Raw genomic sequence first — 16,682 nt, 5'->3', positions numbered from 1 at the left:
GGCTCCCCGATGTGTCTGTGGGCTCATTCTGCTGCCCTGCCTGCCGCCCTGGGCCTCGGCCTCGCTTTGCTGGAATTCCTGGGGAGGAGAGGGTGGGCCCGGTGGAGCGCCGTGGGCCCCCACAGCCACCTCCGCCGTCGGGCCAATAGCTCCTCCCCGTGGGATCGCCCACAGCTCAGTCTTTTTGGAATCGTGTTTCTCACGTCCCTGGTGGTAATTCAACTGTTGGTTGCTGGCTCATGATTTCATTTAACTGGCACCATGACACTCTAAGATAGAAGGACAGGTGTCCCCCTCCCCCCCCGTTTTGCAGAGGACAAAGCGGAGGCCCCAGACGGGTTCAGTGACGCGCCCAAGGTCCCACAGGCTAGCAGGTGGCAGAGATTTAGACACAGGCATTCCGGTTTGGGGGTCCGTACGGCAACTAGCACTCTGTAGGTTCCGGGGTCCGCCAGATTGCATAATCAGTGCCTTATCTTTTGCTGCTTTGGGGCGTCAGGCCCTTCTGTCCCTTGCCGTGTCCTCCCGCCTTCGTATCGGGCCCTACTGTTTGGGCTTCTAAGAGAGTTTCCTCCTGGAAGGCAACCCCTGGGTAGAGCTGAGGCTGCTGTTTGGGTGAGGGGTCAGGTCTCCATGAGGGGGAGGAGGAGGACCTCAGGTGCCCCCCTTCATTAGCCCCCTCCGCTGCGACTCCCCACGCAGGGCACCTGTTACCCTGCAGCCTGCCCCCTGGGGAACCCAGAGCCATGGCCTTGCCTTTCAGCAGCACGCCCAGGGTCACCTGCACGGCGGCCAAGGCCTCTGCTTGTCTCATGGGGCCCAAGCCCGGGCTGTGGGGAGCCTCGAAGGCTCTCCTGGCAAGGACTCCCCCAGGCTGCAAGAGTGACCATCAGCTGTCTCCATGGCAGCACCATCGTCCCACCCTTGCCTGTGGTCCCCCAGAGCCACTTTTGGGGTGGCTGCTGTTTAGCCAGCCCTACTCCTTTGCTCTTCTCTGACTTACTGTTCTGGCTACAGCTTGCTGAGAAAAACACTTGACAGTCTCTCACCCTCCACACCCACGCACTTAAAATACCAGGCCCGTAGGTCATTTTAATGAGGGAATTTGGCTAATAACGCGTGCGTGCTGGGGGGCAGCCACCACTTCCGCAGGTGCTGGCCAAGAAGGGCTGTGTCTCAGCAGGGATGGGCCGGCACGGGGCGGAGGGCAGAGCGTGGTGGGTCCCGAAGCTCAGAAGGTCAGTCGCCTGTGCCCCGTTATCAAGGACAGGGCCAGCTCCGGTCGCCCGAACACAAGGTAGTGGAAGGCAGAGTCTTCCCTGAGTGGAAAAATATCACACACACCTGTGAACAAGATGTCATCACTTCTTACCTCCGTCTATGAGGTAAGAAGCGGATGTCCTGGTGCTCAAAGCTATAAACGAGAGCCCATTGTGAGGGAAGTGACCGGACTATCTCCACCTTCGTGAGCCACCATCCCGGGGCCAAGACGCTCCAGCTAGTAGCTTTTGCTGGACAGACTTATGTCTGCAACATAAAATGATGGGCATAAACTGGTAGAATTATAATTATGAGCAACAATTTCACAAATATTCACTTTGGTTGAATTTCATTCCTGATTAAGTAGGCCGCTCTGTGGTTAACCAGGGGGCGGCATTAAACGCTCAACTGCCAGGCGTCCAAACTCAAGCTCAGTGAGAAGCTGCTTTGGAGTTATAACCCAGGCTTCCCGTTGACTGTCAAGCACATCCTAGCTGCAGTCAAGTCACCGGGGCTTGATTCATTTTTGGGGGGCAGTGCTAGAGCAGGGGAGAGTACCAAGAGTCTGGATTCCTGGTGCTGGTGTCCATGAGATTGCAAGTAGAGATTTGCGATCTCTTGACAATAATGTGAAGGTCAGTGGGTGTAAAGCTGAGAGATCTGGGTTCCGCGGTGTATAAAAGCTGTGTGACTTTGGGCAAATTGCTTAACTTCTCTGAGCCTTAGTTTGCTACCTATTAACCAAGAACCATAAAGGCTCTCTTGTCTTTTTTTTTTTTTTAAGATTTTATTTATTTATTCATGAGAGACACAGAGAGAGAGGCAGAGACATAGACAGAGGGAGAAGCAGGCTCCTTGCAGGGAGCCCTATGAGGAACTCGATCCCAGGACCCTGGGATCACCTCCTGAGTCAAAGGCTCAACCCCTGAACCCCCCAGGCTCCCCGCTATCTTATTTATTGCATGAGAACGTTATGAGGAGCAAATGCATTCGTATAGGGGCAAGTGTTTGAAAGGTTAAGTTCTACACAGATCTAGAGACGCCAGTATTATAAAGACGATAATTCTGTGCTGTCATTTAGGAAAACAAGAATAGGGTGGTCGTAGCAGGGCTGCCACCGGACTGGGACCATTTCAGGGGGTAAAATGCACAGGGTGCCTATGGAGCCGTTGTCACTCCCCGTGCCAAGGCTGAGATGGGATTCTTAAGACATTTGGTGTCTGAATTCTAACTAGATTAAATAGCGTTCCCCCAAAATTCACGTTTGCCAGGAATCTCAAAACGGGTGACCTTATTTAGGTATAGGAGCTTTGGGATCCCTGGGTGGCTCAGCAGTTGAGCATCTGCCTTTGGCTCAGGTCATGCTCCCAGAGTCCCGGAATCGAGTCCCACATCGGGCACCTTGCAGGCAGCCTGCTTCTCCCTCTGCCTGTGTCCCTGACTCTCTGTCTGCATCTCTCAGGAATAAATAAATAAAATCTTTTAAAAAATAAAATAAAATAATAAAATAAAATAAAATAAAATAAAATAAAATAAAATAAAATAGATATAGGAGCTTTGCAGGTGTAATCAAGTAAGGCGAGGACATGCATCCTGGGGTAGGGTGGACCCTAACTCCAATGACTGGTGTCCTTATAAGGAAAAGTGGGTTAGGAGACTGAAGACATCCAGGGGGAGGAAAGCCATGTGACCAGGGAGGCAGACAGTGCGTGATGCGGCTGCAAGCCACGGACAGCCAAGGATTGCCAGCAAGCAGCAGCAGCAGCAGCCTGGGCAAGGCCAGGAAGGATTCTCCCCTGGAGCCCTCAGAGGAAGCGTGGCTCTGGTGACACCTTGATTTTGGACTCCTGCCCTCCAAGTGTGAGAGAGAGCGTTTCTGTTGTTTTAAGCCTCGGGTCTGTGGTGGTGTGCTGCAGCAGCCCGAGGACGCTGGTGCAGCGTTTCCCGGGGAGTCCGCAACGTGGAAGCCGCAGGCAACCGAGGAAGCACCCGCATGCACGGGGACGTGGGTGCCTGGAGGGCTGCGAGCCCAGAAGATACAGCCAGAGTTGGAAGCCACCTTGCGGGTATCCCACAAACACTGAATTCCCAGTTAGTGGACCAGGAGACTGAGATCCAGGGAGGTCAAATCAGTTGTTACAGGAACTCAAATCCAGGGTGGCTCAGGGCGTGACCCCGGGGTCCTGGGATCGAGTCCCGCATTGGGCTCCCCACAGAGAGCCTGCTTCTCACTCTGCCTGTGTCTCTGCCTCTCTCTGTGTGTCTCTCACGAATAAATAAATAAATAAAGTCTTAAATTAAAAAAAAAAAAAAACTCAAATCTAACCCTCTTGCGGGAAGAGCCACCTGCCCCCTCACACAGCCAGACCTGCTGGGTCCCTGGGACAACGTCATTGCATGTGTCCTCCAGGCGCTTGATTTTCTTTTCAGTCCCCCCCCTACCCTGAAGCCGCCCTCCCACTGTCATCCTTTCCCGCTTTCCTCTGAGGGATGCACAGAGGTCTACACCGCTGTCCCTGCCCCCGGGCCTTCACAGCCACAAACCCATTTGGTCCCCATGGGTCAGTGGTGAGGACGGCTGTAGGAGGCAGATGTTGGGGAGGGAAAGGTGGAGGCCGCCTGAGACATGAGCCCCACTCCGAAGCCAGGAACACCGAGGCAGGGGCCAGAGCAAGGAAGCCTTGATGGGCTGGCCCGGGGGCTGGAGGAAGACAGTCCCAATGTGGAAATGTGTACCCCTGAGTGGGGTTCCAAGGAGAGGAGTCCAGCTGGGGGAGAGAGGGAGTGAGCGAGAAATAACTCATGGGGGGCACCTGGGTGGCTCAGTGGTTGAGCATCTGCCTTTGGCTCAGGTCGTGATCCCGGATACCTGGGATCGAGCCCCGCATTGGGCTCCCCACATGGAGCCTGCTTCTCCCTCTGAGTCTCTGCTTCTCTCTGTGTCTCTCATGAATAAATAAATAGAATCTTTAAAAAAAAAATTTAAAAAGAAAGAAAGAACTCATGGGGGAGTATGGGTGAGAAGGTCCTGACAGCTGGCTAGTGGACTCCGTCTTGATACAGGTCAGACCCTTGTAGGTTCTTGACCGAGAAGGCAGACGGGCCACAGTGCTTGGAGGACTGCGCGGATGGGCCACCACCAGGGCTGCAGCTACCTCTGCTCCCTTGGCCAGCTCCTAGATGGGCAGTTGACCTGGGTGTGCCCACCTGGCTGGGGCCCGATCTGAGGCCCCTCCTGCCCATTCCCCTACTTCAGCAAGATGCCACGAAAGAAGTGATCTGGTCAGGTGGTGGTGGTGGGGGGGGGCAGTCATGTGGCCACATAAGAATGATGTCCTAAAGATGGCAAAAGGAATCTTCCTAAAGCCCAGAAGGAATCTTCTCTGGGTTCCAGGACAGAAGAGCAATTGATGGGAAGATAAATTTGGGGACCAGGTCTCCTGGGCTTCTCGGACAGAGCAGCCCTCCCCAGAAAAGCAGCCTCACCTCGCCTGTCGGACAGGTCAGCCGTGACTTTGGTTGTAAAGCCAGGCGGGGGCGAAGCCAGTTTCGGCATCCAATCGTGGCTTGTCATTGTTCTTCTTATCATAGGCTTCCCTGTAGACACAATGCAGATCCTTGGAGATTGTTCGCTGGGGCTTTTTCATGATTAGGAATCACCGGCTTGTTGTGGCCAAGGATGACACAGTTGACCCTTGAGCAAGGGTTGACCCATGCAGGTCCCCTTACGTGCAGATTTTTTTTCAATAAATACAGTACAGGACTGTAAACGCACTTTCTCCTCCTTACAATTTCCGTAGTAATATTTTCTTTTCTCTAACTCACTTTATTGTAAGAACACAGCATGTGATACATATGAAACAAAAAATATGTGTTCATTGACTGCTCGTGTTACGAGTAAGTCTTCCGGTCAGCAGTAGGCGGATGGTAGTTTTGGGGGAGTCAAAGGTTGTAGCAGATTCTCAACAGTACGGGGGGCCGACGCCCCCACCCCCTGTGCCGTTCAAGGGTCAACTGTATTTTTACTGAGCTTCTTGGTGGCTTCTTTTTTTGTATTACAACATGCATGATAGTTGAAGGTGTTCAGCTCTTTCAAACTTGGGGAAGGAAGACAATTTGATCTTTAAATGATCCTTTCATTTCTTCTTGGTTTTTACATGATTTTACATTGATGATTTTACATTTTACATGATTAAGAGGAGAAACCGTTAAATAGAAACTCGGTGCCCTGACGTGGGTGGTCCAAACACCGTGTTTAGTCAAACCTTCGAATTCTGTTGCAGAGCGCTGAGAAACAGAGAAAAAAGTAATAAAAGTGAGCACAACACACACACACACACACACGCACACACACTCTCTCGCATGCACCCCTTTGAATATCATACCCCAGATACGGGTTTAATGGTTTTACTCCTATTAACTCATTTAACCATCCCCCTCAAATTCTATAAGGTACGAACTGCTATGTGTACCCATCCTCCAGGTAAGGGCACTGAGGCCCGGAGGGGCCTAGGACCCTGCCAAAGGTCAGCTAGCCAGAGTTCAAACCCAGACTTCATCGTCCGAACCACTTGGCCAAGAAGAAATGTTTAAATTGTTAATAGATGTGCATTATTTTTTTAGATGTGCATTATTAATACTTATTGTTATTATTATTTGTTGGTATATATATTAATTATTTGCTTTATGTCAGTAATTGCATTCTAAGTTACAAATATATTTTTAAATAGTCTTTAAAAGTTACTAGAAGCAGCGCGATAATGAAAACACGCTCACGTCCCATGCGTGTATGGAAAGGGTTTAGGTGGGGATCCACGTGCCTATATATGTTTATAGTCTTTATTGAATCTCAGTCTGTCAATTACGTATCGTTAAGTCAGTTTATTGACTATAAATTTTGTCTGGCCAATCCCATGGGTGCCTCTGATACCGTCTAGCATTTAAAAATAATGCTACCAGCAATTAGTCTTTTTGAAATACGGAGGGAATAATTTTAACTTCGCCCATCCACGAACTCAAGGCTTCTGTCCCTGCTAACCCTTGGGCGGGGGGGGGGAGCAAGCGGTATTAGAAGGGAGAGACGGATACGGTTTCCCTTACTCCTTGGGGACTATAGGGGGGCAGTGGATAGCTGCCAATCCGATCCCACGTTCCCGGGAGTCTTGACTTGAAAGAAAACAAAGCCCAATCTCTCTTGATCCTGTGTTGTTTATTGATGATTTAGCGAAAGCCATATAACCGTGAGAAGTGTTAACATCTAGACAAACCCCAGAGAGGTGTGCATTCCAGATTTTAAGCAAAGCCAAGCCTAAGGGAGTGCTGGGAAAACCACTAACTTGTGCTGCAGCTTGAGGGCCGGGAAGCATAAATTAATGGTCAACTAACCCAGCAGATCCGTTCGGACCGTCGCCTCATTTTTTGGTGTTCTCCTTTGTGTTCCAACAGGGAAAAGCTTCACTCTGACCATCACCGTCTTCACGAATCCACCGCAAGTTGCCACTTACCACAGAGCCATCAAAATCACCGTGGACGGACCCCGAGAACCTCGAAGTAAGTGGGCTCCTCATCGGGGCTGCCTCACCTTCCGGGCTGGTACCCGGAGGCACCAGGGGCGATCCCACAGGAGCCTTGGGTTTGACTGGCATTGCTCAAATGTGGCCCAGTCCTCTGTCAGAGAGGAAAATGAGGCTCCTTCCTGCAGTGAGAAAGAATTGTATTGTTGACACTCATTCAAAGTTTGTGTCTGAGCACTGGGCTCCTTTTGAAGCTTCCTCTTAGGGGGGCAGAGGAGCAAATTGGGCTGAGTCATGTGCGTGTGTGAAGCATTTGGGGGTGCAGGAGACCAAGGGCGAGTCCCTCAGATACACGGTGAAGTTCACCAGGATCAGAAACAAACAGTAAATGGAAGATTGGCCAGCCACAGGGGCGGCCAGAAAAATGCCGGAGGGTCAGAGTGGACCACAAGTGGTTGATTACTGTCCATGCTGGCCTTGTCTTCATCTGTGAGGGCCAGAGATGAAAGCTATGAAAGTGACCTTTTTTTTTTTTCCTCTCTGTGGCACAGATCAGAATCTTATTGCAAGGACCGGTTAAAATAGAGAATGGGAGGGCAGAAGAATTCCTGGGGGAAAACCAGTAAATATAGAAAGACGGTCCCAAAAAAAGAGCTCCTGTGAGGAAAGCTTTTTTAAAAAGCAGTGGGGTTGTTTAGTCTGCAGAAAGATGTCTTCACGGTGACTTAATGACTATCTTTGAGTAAACACAAGAGTAACACTCTTCTCCAGGGCCACACCCTGCCCCGGGTGGAGGCTGGGCTCTGGCCAGCATCTGCGTGCCTCCAAACCCTATCAGGTCCCCGGTGGAAAAGGAGTCCTCTCTCTTCTGCTGGGAGACGGAGTCAAAAACGGGGCTGCCCACTGTGCCTGGAGGTTGAGACGCAGCGAGGTCAGGGCGTAAAACGGAGTGGTTAAGAATCTGGGCTCCGGGGACACCTGGGTGGCTCAGTGGTTGAGCATCTGGTTTCAGCTCAGGTCATGATCCCCGGGTCCCGGGATCGAGTCCCGCGTTGGGCTCCCTACATGGAGCCTGCTTCTCCCTCTGCCTGTCTCTGCCTCTCTCTCTCTCTCTCTCTCTCTCTCTCTGTGTGTCTCTCATGAATAAATAAAATCTTAAAAAAAAAAAAAAAAAAAAAAAGAATCTGGGCTCCAGGGGCAGAACAAGTGGAGTTCTGGTTGAGGCATGTCAGGCTCCGGCAAGTTACGGGGCCTCCCTGGACCTCGGTCTCCTCCTCTGCGAGATGGAGACACAAGGGAGAGCTCCCTTCTCAGGCAGGATGAGACGGTGCTTTGTGCCCAGCACAGAGGACGAGGCCTGCAAATGTTCTCCATCCGCAGTAGGGGCCCCCCTGCCTGCACCTGACGCTGCTGCTCGGCGGGGTGGCCCCCCGGGGGGCTCCGCGGGTCACCCTGTGCTCAGCCCGGCTCCCGCAGTGCTTCCTGTGGTGTTGGCCGCGGCCTCAGGGTCCCGAGCACCTGCTCACACCGTCCCCTGTGGTGCCTCCGCTTTCCTGACACCCCAGAGTGGGGTCCCCCGCAAGGAAGCCCCTTAGCCAGCAGGGACAGCCCTCGGGGACACGGCATTCCGGTCTCGATCCCCCTACTGCCGTGGGCCTGGGCCATGTCATCCCTTGTTTCTGAGCTCGTTTACCCCCTCTCGGCCTTTTCTCTCGGGGTCCTGGAGATGATCCGGTCACGCCCGGACTCAGGAAACCCCGGGAGTCAGTAGCATCCCTGGATTCCAGCTGACACTTGCAAAGCAGATCACGGGCACGGGGACCACACAGTGACAACCAAACCCGCCTTCGTTGGGTTCCCCAAAGTAGGAGCGGCAGACTGATGACCCGTGGTGACCCCGTTATGTTAACGATGCATCAGAAACCACGCAGGTGCCTTGGCTGTCCGCGGAGGACCAGAGGGGAAGCAGGCTTGCGTTCTAGCAAGGCTCGGGGCTGGGCCAGGCAGTGGCGAGGGGCACGGAAATTGTCTTTGAGGGTAATTAAACTTTGAGAAAGGCCCACTCCGGTGGCTATGGAATCTCTCTCTAGAGAACTCGAAGCGGTTCAAATGCCAACCTGCCTGGAGGAAGAAGCTTAAACCGGTGACCCTTTGGTACGCCTCTGCCTCTGTTACTCTCTCGTGCATAAAAAGAGGGGGCGATGGCTTTTGCCCCACTGCCAGTATGTCCTGAAACATTTAAAAACCCACCCAGGCAGCTGAGCTTCAGAAGACAAATGGTGGGTGCTCTGACTTTTAAGAATTGGCAGTCAGAGGAGAAAAATACGTATTGTAATGGCCTGCCCGTATATACAGTTTACTGCTGTTTTATAACTTCAGAAAACAGTCATTATTGAGAGGGGCTCTTTGAACAGACAGGCGGGATTTGCTCCAAGGAGGCACCCGTTTTTATGGAGTCTTTCCTGCCAAATGGAATTTAGGGTCTTAGGAAAAATTAAATGGAAGGTAGTAAGCATGGTGCAGAGAGGTGTTAGAGCCCCAGGTAGATAGTCTCACCTGGCACAAAGGACTTCTAGAAAAACAACTGAAAGCGCACAGAGCCTCCCAGGGTGGCTTGAGTAATGCTGACTTTTCTGTTCATCCCAGGAAAAGAAGGGTGGGCCCTCGGTGCTGATTTTCGTAGGTTGTCTTCCTCGTTATGTGAACATCTAGGTTCAAGGTGGGAACTATTTTTTGATGAAGCTCGGCTCGCAGCCACTTTCTTCCTTTTTTTTTTTTTTTCCCCCAAAGAGAAAGTGAACAGGGTTCTTTTCAGCTTTATTGAGATATAATTGACGCATAACATTGTGTAAGTTTTGGGTTTACAACATGATGATTTGATATATGTGTGTATTGCAAAATGATTACCACAATAAGGTGAGTTAACACATCCATCACCTCAGAGTTCCAGTTTGTGTATGTGTGTGTGTGTGTGTGTGCATGTGTGTGTGATGAGAACTTTTAAGATCTGTTCCCCGAGCAACCTTCAAATATACAATACGGTATTGTTAACTTTCGTCATCACGCTATACGTTACATCCCTGGGACTCGTTGATCTTGTACCTGGAAGTTTGTAGTCTCTGACCACCTTCACCCACTTCCCTGCGCTCCCCCTCGGGGACTAGAGGCCATCCCCTGGCCTTGGCATTCACCAATCTACTGCTCTCTGTTTTTTTGAAATTTTTTTGTCTTTTTGTTTTTTTCAGATTTTACATGTGAGATTATACATTATTTGTTTTTCTCTGACTTATTTCGTGTGGCACACCGCCCTCAGTGTTCGTTCACGTTGCTGCAAATGGCAGCATTTCCTTCCTTATAAGGCTGAATAGTATTCCATGGTGTGTGTGTGTGTACGTGTGTGTATATTTTTTATCCTTTCATTCATTGATGGACACTTAGGTTGTCTCGGTCTTGGCTACTGTGAAGAATTCAAAGCCACTTTCTTTTTTTTTTTTTTTTTTAAGATTTTATTTATTTATCCATGAGAGACACACAGAGAGAGGCAGAGACACGGGCAGAGGGAGAAGCAGGCTCCCTGCAGGGAGCCCGATGTGGGACTCGATCCCAGGATCCTGGGATCATGCCCTGGGCCAGGGGCAGATGCTCAACCACTGAGCCACCCAGGTGTCCCTCAAAACCACTTCCTAATGTGATGTTAAGAGAGGTCATTGCATGTAATCAGAATGCCCAGTGTTACAACTGTGGATTAATAACACCTCCCAAGTAAGTCCCTTCTGTTATTAAGATGCTATGAGTTTTGGCCAATTCTGGCAAAGTGGCCCTGGCATTGGCAAGTCAAATAGTTTTGAAAAGTTCTATTGTTTTATGAAATCAAAGACTGGGGGAGCTGAGGAGAGAGCCTCCACGCCTAATGGCTTCAGAGGAAAAGGAGAAGCTCAGAGAAGTGAAATAATTTGCCTTAGTTGAAAGGAAATAATTGGTGACGAGGGCAGAAAGAGAATGAGAAGCTCGTGGCATGTAATCCTGTACTCCCATCCGTCCGTCTATCCATCTGTCCATTCACCTCCTCATCCACCTGTGCCGTCTGTACATCACCTATTCCAAACTACCTGACCTGGCTTTGTAGCCTTACCCTCGTGTTTGAAATGAAGTGTTGGCTTATAGGACTTCTCACAGTCATGCCAATTGTAAGATGGTCTAGAAAGGGCAAATGCTGATGCCTCATTGCAGGCAGGGGTGAGGCCTTCAACTTGAAGCCCTCGTACAAAACACCAGAAGGAAAGCTTATCCCACCCATCCTGACACTCAGGGGAAAAGGAGTAAGAACTAGAGAACACGCCACACCTGACCATTGGCCAGCCCAGTGGGATAACCTTATGCTTCCCACTCCACTTTCCTGGGTTTGGGTTGGTGAAAGTCCAGGAAAAAGTGCCTTCTGAAGAGGATTGAAAATGCTTTTTGCTTCAGATGGTTACTTGCTCTTTTACAGTAACTGACCTGCTATCTAATGAGTCAAAACTCGTTCCCCCCCCCACCCTGCCCATTCCATGGGATTTTGAGAAATCACTGATTGATGAAAAATTGAATTTATTATGGAGACAGAGCACCATCAGAAGCTGTTCTGTGTTGGGATCAGTTCCTGCAAGCAGCAAGGGGGAGTCTGTTTTCATTTCGTAGATGGAGCACTTTGTGGCGTGTTAACATATTGAAAGATAGTCTTCTCAGTAAGCGTGAGAGAGGGACGGACAGGATTTTTTTCGGAAAAGGGTATTTGAGAGCTGTTTTTAATGGTTTTTTTTTATATATTTGGGGAGATCTAGTGAAAACTCTAGCTCTAGCCCATGCATCTCTTACAGAATAACATTAAGATACTGAAGCATATTCTCTGCAGAGAAGCTGTAGTAGCTCGATGCCATGGGGGAAGATAGTTTGCCAAGGGGAGAGATTTTTTTTATATAAATTTATTTTTTATTGGTGTTCAATTTGTCAACATATAGAATAACACCCAGTGCTCATCCCGTCAAATGCCCCCCTCAGTGCCCGTCACCCAGTCACCCCCACCCCCCGCCCTCCTCCCCTTCCACCACCCCTAGTTCGTTTCCCAGAGTTAGGAGTCTTTCATGTTCTGTCTCCCTTTTTGATATTTCCCACTCACTTTTTCTCCTTTCCAAGGGGAGAGATTGAGGAGAGTGAGCAGTTGGGACCCTGAGTCACCCCATAGCAGGGGGTGGGGATCCCAGTGATACGGATTGGGTAGTCATTCTGATGTCACAAGCCATCACCTGTCTGGCCAGGTATCTGTTACATTGGGAACACTGAGTAAACTAATTAAGAATTGCAAAGATTAATACAACGAACATTGGCCATTTCTGGGACAACTCCTGGCCTCAGGTTTAAGGAGTCCTTCACAGAAACTGTGTTGTGCTTGCTTAGTATTCACAGTAACAGGTAGGCAGGTGGAGCTGCTACTTTAAAACTTCAGAAAATGCTATATTCCTGGGGCACTAGCCCTCTTGCCGACTTTTTTTAAAAAAAGGGAATCATAGTTAACATAGGTCCGCTGAAGGGCCTCACTCTTTATCACTCAATTGCTTTGCTAAGGACTTTGTTGAGATTACATCCCATAAATATAGTTCCGTCTGTGATTTTGAATGTGAGTAGCAAAATCTCTAGCAGAGAGACAGAAGAAACAAGGTCCTTAAACATGGAGAGCATGTTTGGAGGGAAAAAGAGCAATGCGTGGGAAATACCTATAAACTGGGGCACCTGGGTGGCTCAGTCGGTTAAGTGTCTGCCTTCGGCTCGTGTCATGATCCCAGAGTCCTGGGATCGAGTCCCACATCGGGCTCCCAGCTCCGCGGGGATCCTGCTTCTCCTTCCTTTGCTCCCCCTGTTCATGCTCTCTTCTCTCTCTCAAATAAAATCTTTAAGAATAATAATATTAAAAACACCTAATAATAATAATAACTGGCACTTAGTGCTGTCATTTGCCCAACACGGTTCAAAGAGCTTCCCGTATATTAGTTGACACCACCTCTGCAAGAACAGGTAAGCAGGCTGAAGCAAAGAGAAGTGAGATCCCTTGCCCAAGGTTACAGGGTCAGAAGCCAGAACTGGAAAGAAGCAAGTCCAGACACCGCAACCCGCAGACGCCAGTGTCTGGTTTTAAGAATTGCACCAACTGCTCCTTGGGCTTCCTTGTATTGAAATTTCTGTTTCAGAACTTTTTTATTAGGAGGGTTTATCAATACAATGCTGGTTCGAATACAGTCTTCCAGAAAGCAGAGCCTCAGAGCCTTGGCAGACACTGGACAGGCAGGGCACCAGCATTGTCCTGTGGTTGGAGTTGCAGTGCACCCCGGGGCAGGGGGCAGGACCAAACATGCAGCCACATGGTCCCACGTACAGATGGCTCGCTCCGCGTGTGTCACCAGGGTCTGCTTGGGGGCCTGGCATCAACAGGGACCTGAAGCAGGGACTCCCAGTGTTGGCAGGCAGGAAAGATGAATAATGTGACAAAATGGTCACCAGGCAAACATTCCAAGTCCTGGTCCCCCCACCCCTCTTTGGCAAGGAGCTTCCCCGAGAATCCAGGTGGGGACCAGAGGGTCCAGCCCTCTGGAAGGATGAAAACCTGTGCCCTTTGCTCCTCACTGGTTAGTGGAATGCCAGGCAGTTTTGTAGATCTGTGATCTCAGGATTATAATTATCCATCTACAGTCACTTTGTTTGCTCAGAACTGCTTAAGCATTTCTTGCAGGTAATGAACAGTGATCTGCTTAATCCCTTGGATTCTTCAAATATCAGATTTAGACCTTAGTTCTTTCTAGATGAAATCCTGATTTGCAAAAAAAAAAAAAAAAAAAAAAAAAAGAGGGAAGTAATGCCTTCTTCCCTCCCACTTGGATATAAAGTAGGAGACAGACAGAGGCTCAAAGAGGAGGAAAAGTACTACATATATTCCTCCTCCCCACTCTGAAAGGCATTTTGGTGTTAAGATGGACATTCTGGGTGACTTCCACTGGTACCATAATTTGCACTGGACTAAGCTCCCCGACTACCCCAAGACTTGGCAAAAGCAATTTTTATAGGATTAATAATAACCTGCCTAAATGTGTCTAATGCATTTTAGAATCTCATTCTGTTCATCATTTTTAGTAGTATCAAACTAGACTAAGAAGAATTGTATATATATAAAGATGTCTCTGACCCTTGAGCTTTTGATGGGCTTAATACAGGCCAAGTGAGAACCCCATGAAAGGATTTAGGTACATGCTCAGTCTAATAGGGAGAGAGGAGAGAAGAAGCACTTAATGAAACTTAGACCATTCCCTTGGATTTCTCCTTCCATTGGGACCATTGCAAACCGAAGCACTATTTTAAATGTCACTCCTATGAGGTCGGGATCTAAGCCAATGTATCACAGACCTTGTTAGAATTTAGTATATGAAGGGCTCAAAGGGGAAAAAAAAATCTGTCTCTATTTAGGCTTCCATTTCTTAATCTTAAAACATGTAGAAAGGTCTCTGGATCCTGAACGGAGGACCTGGGTTTCACACTGGCGCCACCAGGCCGGTGGGTGTGATCTTGGGCAATTATCTTAAGTACTTTAGTCCTGGTCCTCACTTTCCTCTTCTCTCCAACCAGGTGACAGGATGAGATAATCTCCAAATTAGCTCGCACTCGGAAGGGATAACAAAATATTGTCAGAAAAACAGAGCCATAGGTTCACCACAAACAAAGCTTCTTAGAGGCTGAGTCCCCCTGGTCCCCTGCCCTGGGAGAAGGGGACTCTGTCCTATGTGACACTGGACATATCCATGTGCACCCATGTGCGTAATATCTCCTCCTCCTCCTCCTCTTCTTCCTCCTCCTTCTTCTTCTTTTGCTGTAAATTTTTGAAAGGGCTTTTCTCATTTATTTTTGAAATTATCTGGCCATGAGTAACTTGTCTCATTACCTTCGGCCCCGATTTCACTGCCATGAAGAATGTGATTACAATCAGGGTTGAGATCCCCATCCTGTTACTTGCTAACCATGTGGATGACCATACCTGGTGGCAGGTGGCTGAGCCTCCGTAAAACAAGGACAGTGGCTGTGTTGACCTCACAGGGCTGGGAGGCTTGTGGAGACAGCCTCTGTAGAACATTTAGAACACACGATAAGTCTTCAGAAGGTAGAGCTATTATTTGCATTGAGTCTTGGAATCCTTTGGTAATGAGAAAAGTCTAAACAAACAAACAAACAAACAAAAATTGTGAATCCTACGTTTAAAAATTCATGAGGTTGCCATCATGCTGCATTTTTTAAGACATTTAATTAAACATTTATAAATTTTGATTTTTTTTTCAGTTTTCTTTTTGTATTTAGATCCAGTGAAATTTCTTTTCTGGCATTTTTATGGACCCTTGAAATGCTCTGGGCACTGTTCCTAAGTCCGTCTTTGGTAAAATGGACTTACTCTCAAATGGTGAACTTTGTGAGAAATTCCGGGGGAAAGAAAAATGCTGAGTAACAGCGAAATTCGGTAATGAGATCTAATGTGTGGGCTCTTTTCAATATATGCATGACAAGCTGTAGGAGAAGCTCTTCCACATTGTTCTAGAAGACTGACATGAAGTATGCCAAAGTCTCTTGGGGTCTGAATTCTTGCCCCAGAGTAAAGCATCTCACCTCCCGGGGTGCCTGGACCAGCTAGCCACAGGTGTAGGAAACAGGTGTAGGAAACACCCTGTCACCCTCTAAGTTCCCTAAACCAACATGTCTTTCTAGACTTGTTCTGGAGTTTTTTGGATATTTTGGTACCTCTTTGGTAGGGCTTTCCTTCATTTCCTCCAAAAGACAGTGGCACATTTCAATGACAGGATGCCCTCACCATTGAGTTGGAGACCTTTCTGCACGTGTGCAGCTCCTTGATTTGTAACCTGCATGCCCCAACATCATCTGGGTGGTTAGGGTGCATCTCAGTCGATGCCCATGCGTGTCATCCAGTTGCACTGTGGGGGGACCTGAGCCAGGACACTGGTCACCTCTGGTGCTGCAGGAACAGGTGGGTCCCAGTGCTGGGAATGCCACTGTGACAGCCAGCATGGGGACCCACGCCTGCGGATAGATTGTTGTTGGCAGTGCCACACAGTATTATCCTGTTTAGCTTCTTGGCTTTGGGGTGGATTGAGAATTTTTCCGTACACTAGCCATCCTCCACTTCTCATTTTGAAGACAAACAGACAAAACTCTGCTTGAGTTTTCCCCCCAAAGGCTTGGGGTTTTTTCTGTAAGCCATGTAGCCAAGAAAGTCATCAAGTAAGAATTAGATCCAGGGATCCCTGGGTGGCGCAGCGGTTTAGCGCCTGTCTTTGGCCCAGGGCGCGATCCTGGAGACCCGGGATCGAATCCCACGTCGGGCTTCCGGTGCATGGAGCCTGCTTCTCCCTCTGCCTGTGTCTCTGCGCCTCTCTCTCTCTCTCTCTCTGTGTGACTATCATAAATAAATTTTTTTTAAAAATTAAAAAAAAAAAAAGAATTAGATCCAATGGGTCTCATAGAACTCCACCACCACCAAAGAGCAACAAAACAACCCCAGAAGTTCAGCTTGAATAAGTTAAGGAAAAGCTACCGCCTTGCACTAGACCTGCGTTTAAGGTCATTTGAGTGAACTTGTCATTTTGGAGTTCTGTTCTTTCCATGTTCTCGTCTTTGATAAATAATTTGCTTTAAAGGTTTTTTTGCTAGGGAAAGTTGGCAACAAAGAAGGGATAAATTAGGTATAATCTATTACTGGGCCTCTCAGCCGTATTATCACACAGCACATGAGACACTGACATTTGGTTGAATGTGAAATGCCATTTTTGTAACAAGACCAGGGGAGTGCACCTGGCGTATTTGTATCAAGTCTTATGTGCAAGTAAG

General features: G+C 48.7%; 1 protein-coding gene and 1 long non-coding RNA gene across 7 annotated transcripts in view; one reads left to right on the top strand and one right to left on the bottom strand.

Moving 5' to 3' along the window:
• Positions 1–16,682, top strand: part of RUNX1 (RUNX family transcription factor 1) — a 254,069-nt gene that overhangs the window by 180,399 nt on the left and 56,988 nt on the right. For all 6 annotated transcript variants that reach the window (XM_072806880.1, XM_072806881.1, XM_072806877.1 and 3 more), the window contains one exon: positions 6,706–6,810. In XM_072806880.1, the coding sequence (XP_072662981.1) occupies positions 6,706–6,810 (105 nt within the window). The remainder of the gene's footprint in view (positions 1–6,705; positions 6,811–16,682) is intronic.
• Positions 12,983–15,061, bottom strand: LOC140621621 (uncharacterized). The gene is made up of 2 exons (XR_012021369.1): positions 14,827–15,061; positions 12,983–13,611 (listed from the first exon to the last, which is right to left on the bottom strand). It is a non-coding gene; the product is annotated as an uncharacterized lncRNA (long non-coding RNA).

This window comes from Canis lupus, chromosome 30, assembly GCF_048164855.1.
Source record: "Canis lupus baileyi chromosome 30, mCanLup2.hap1, whole genome shotgun sequence".
In the NCBI taxonomy this organism is placed as follows: Eukaryota; Metazoa; Chordata; class Mammalia; order Carnivora; family Canidae; genus Canis; species Canis lupus.
This window is presented reverse-complemented; position numbering and strand designations above follow the sequence as displayed.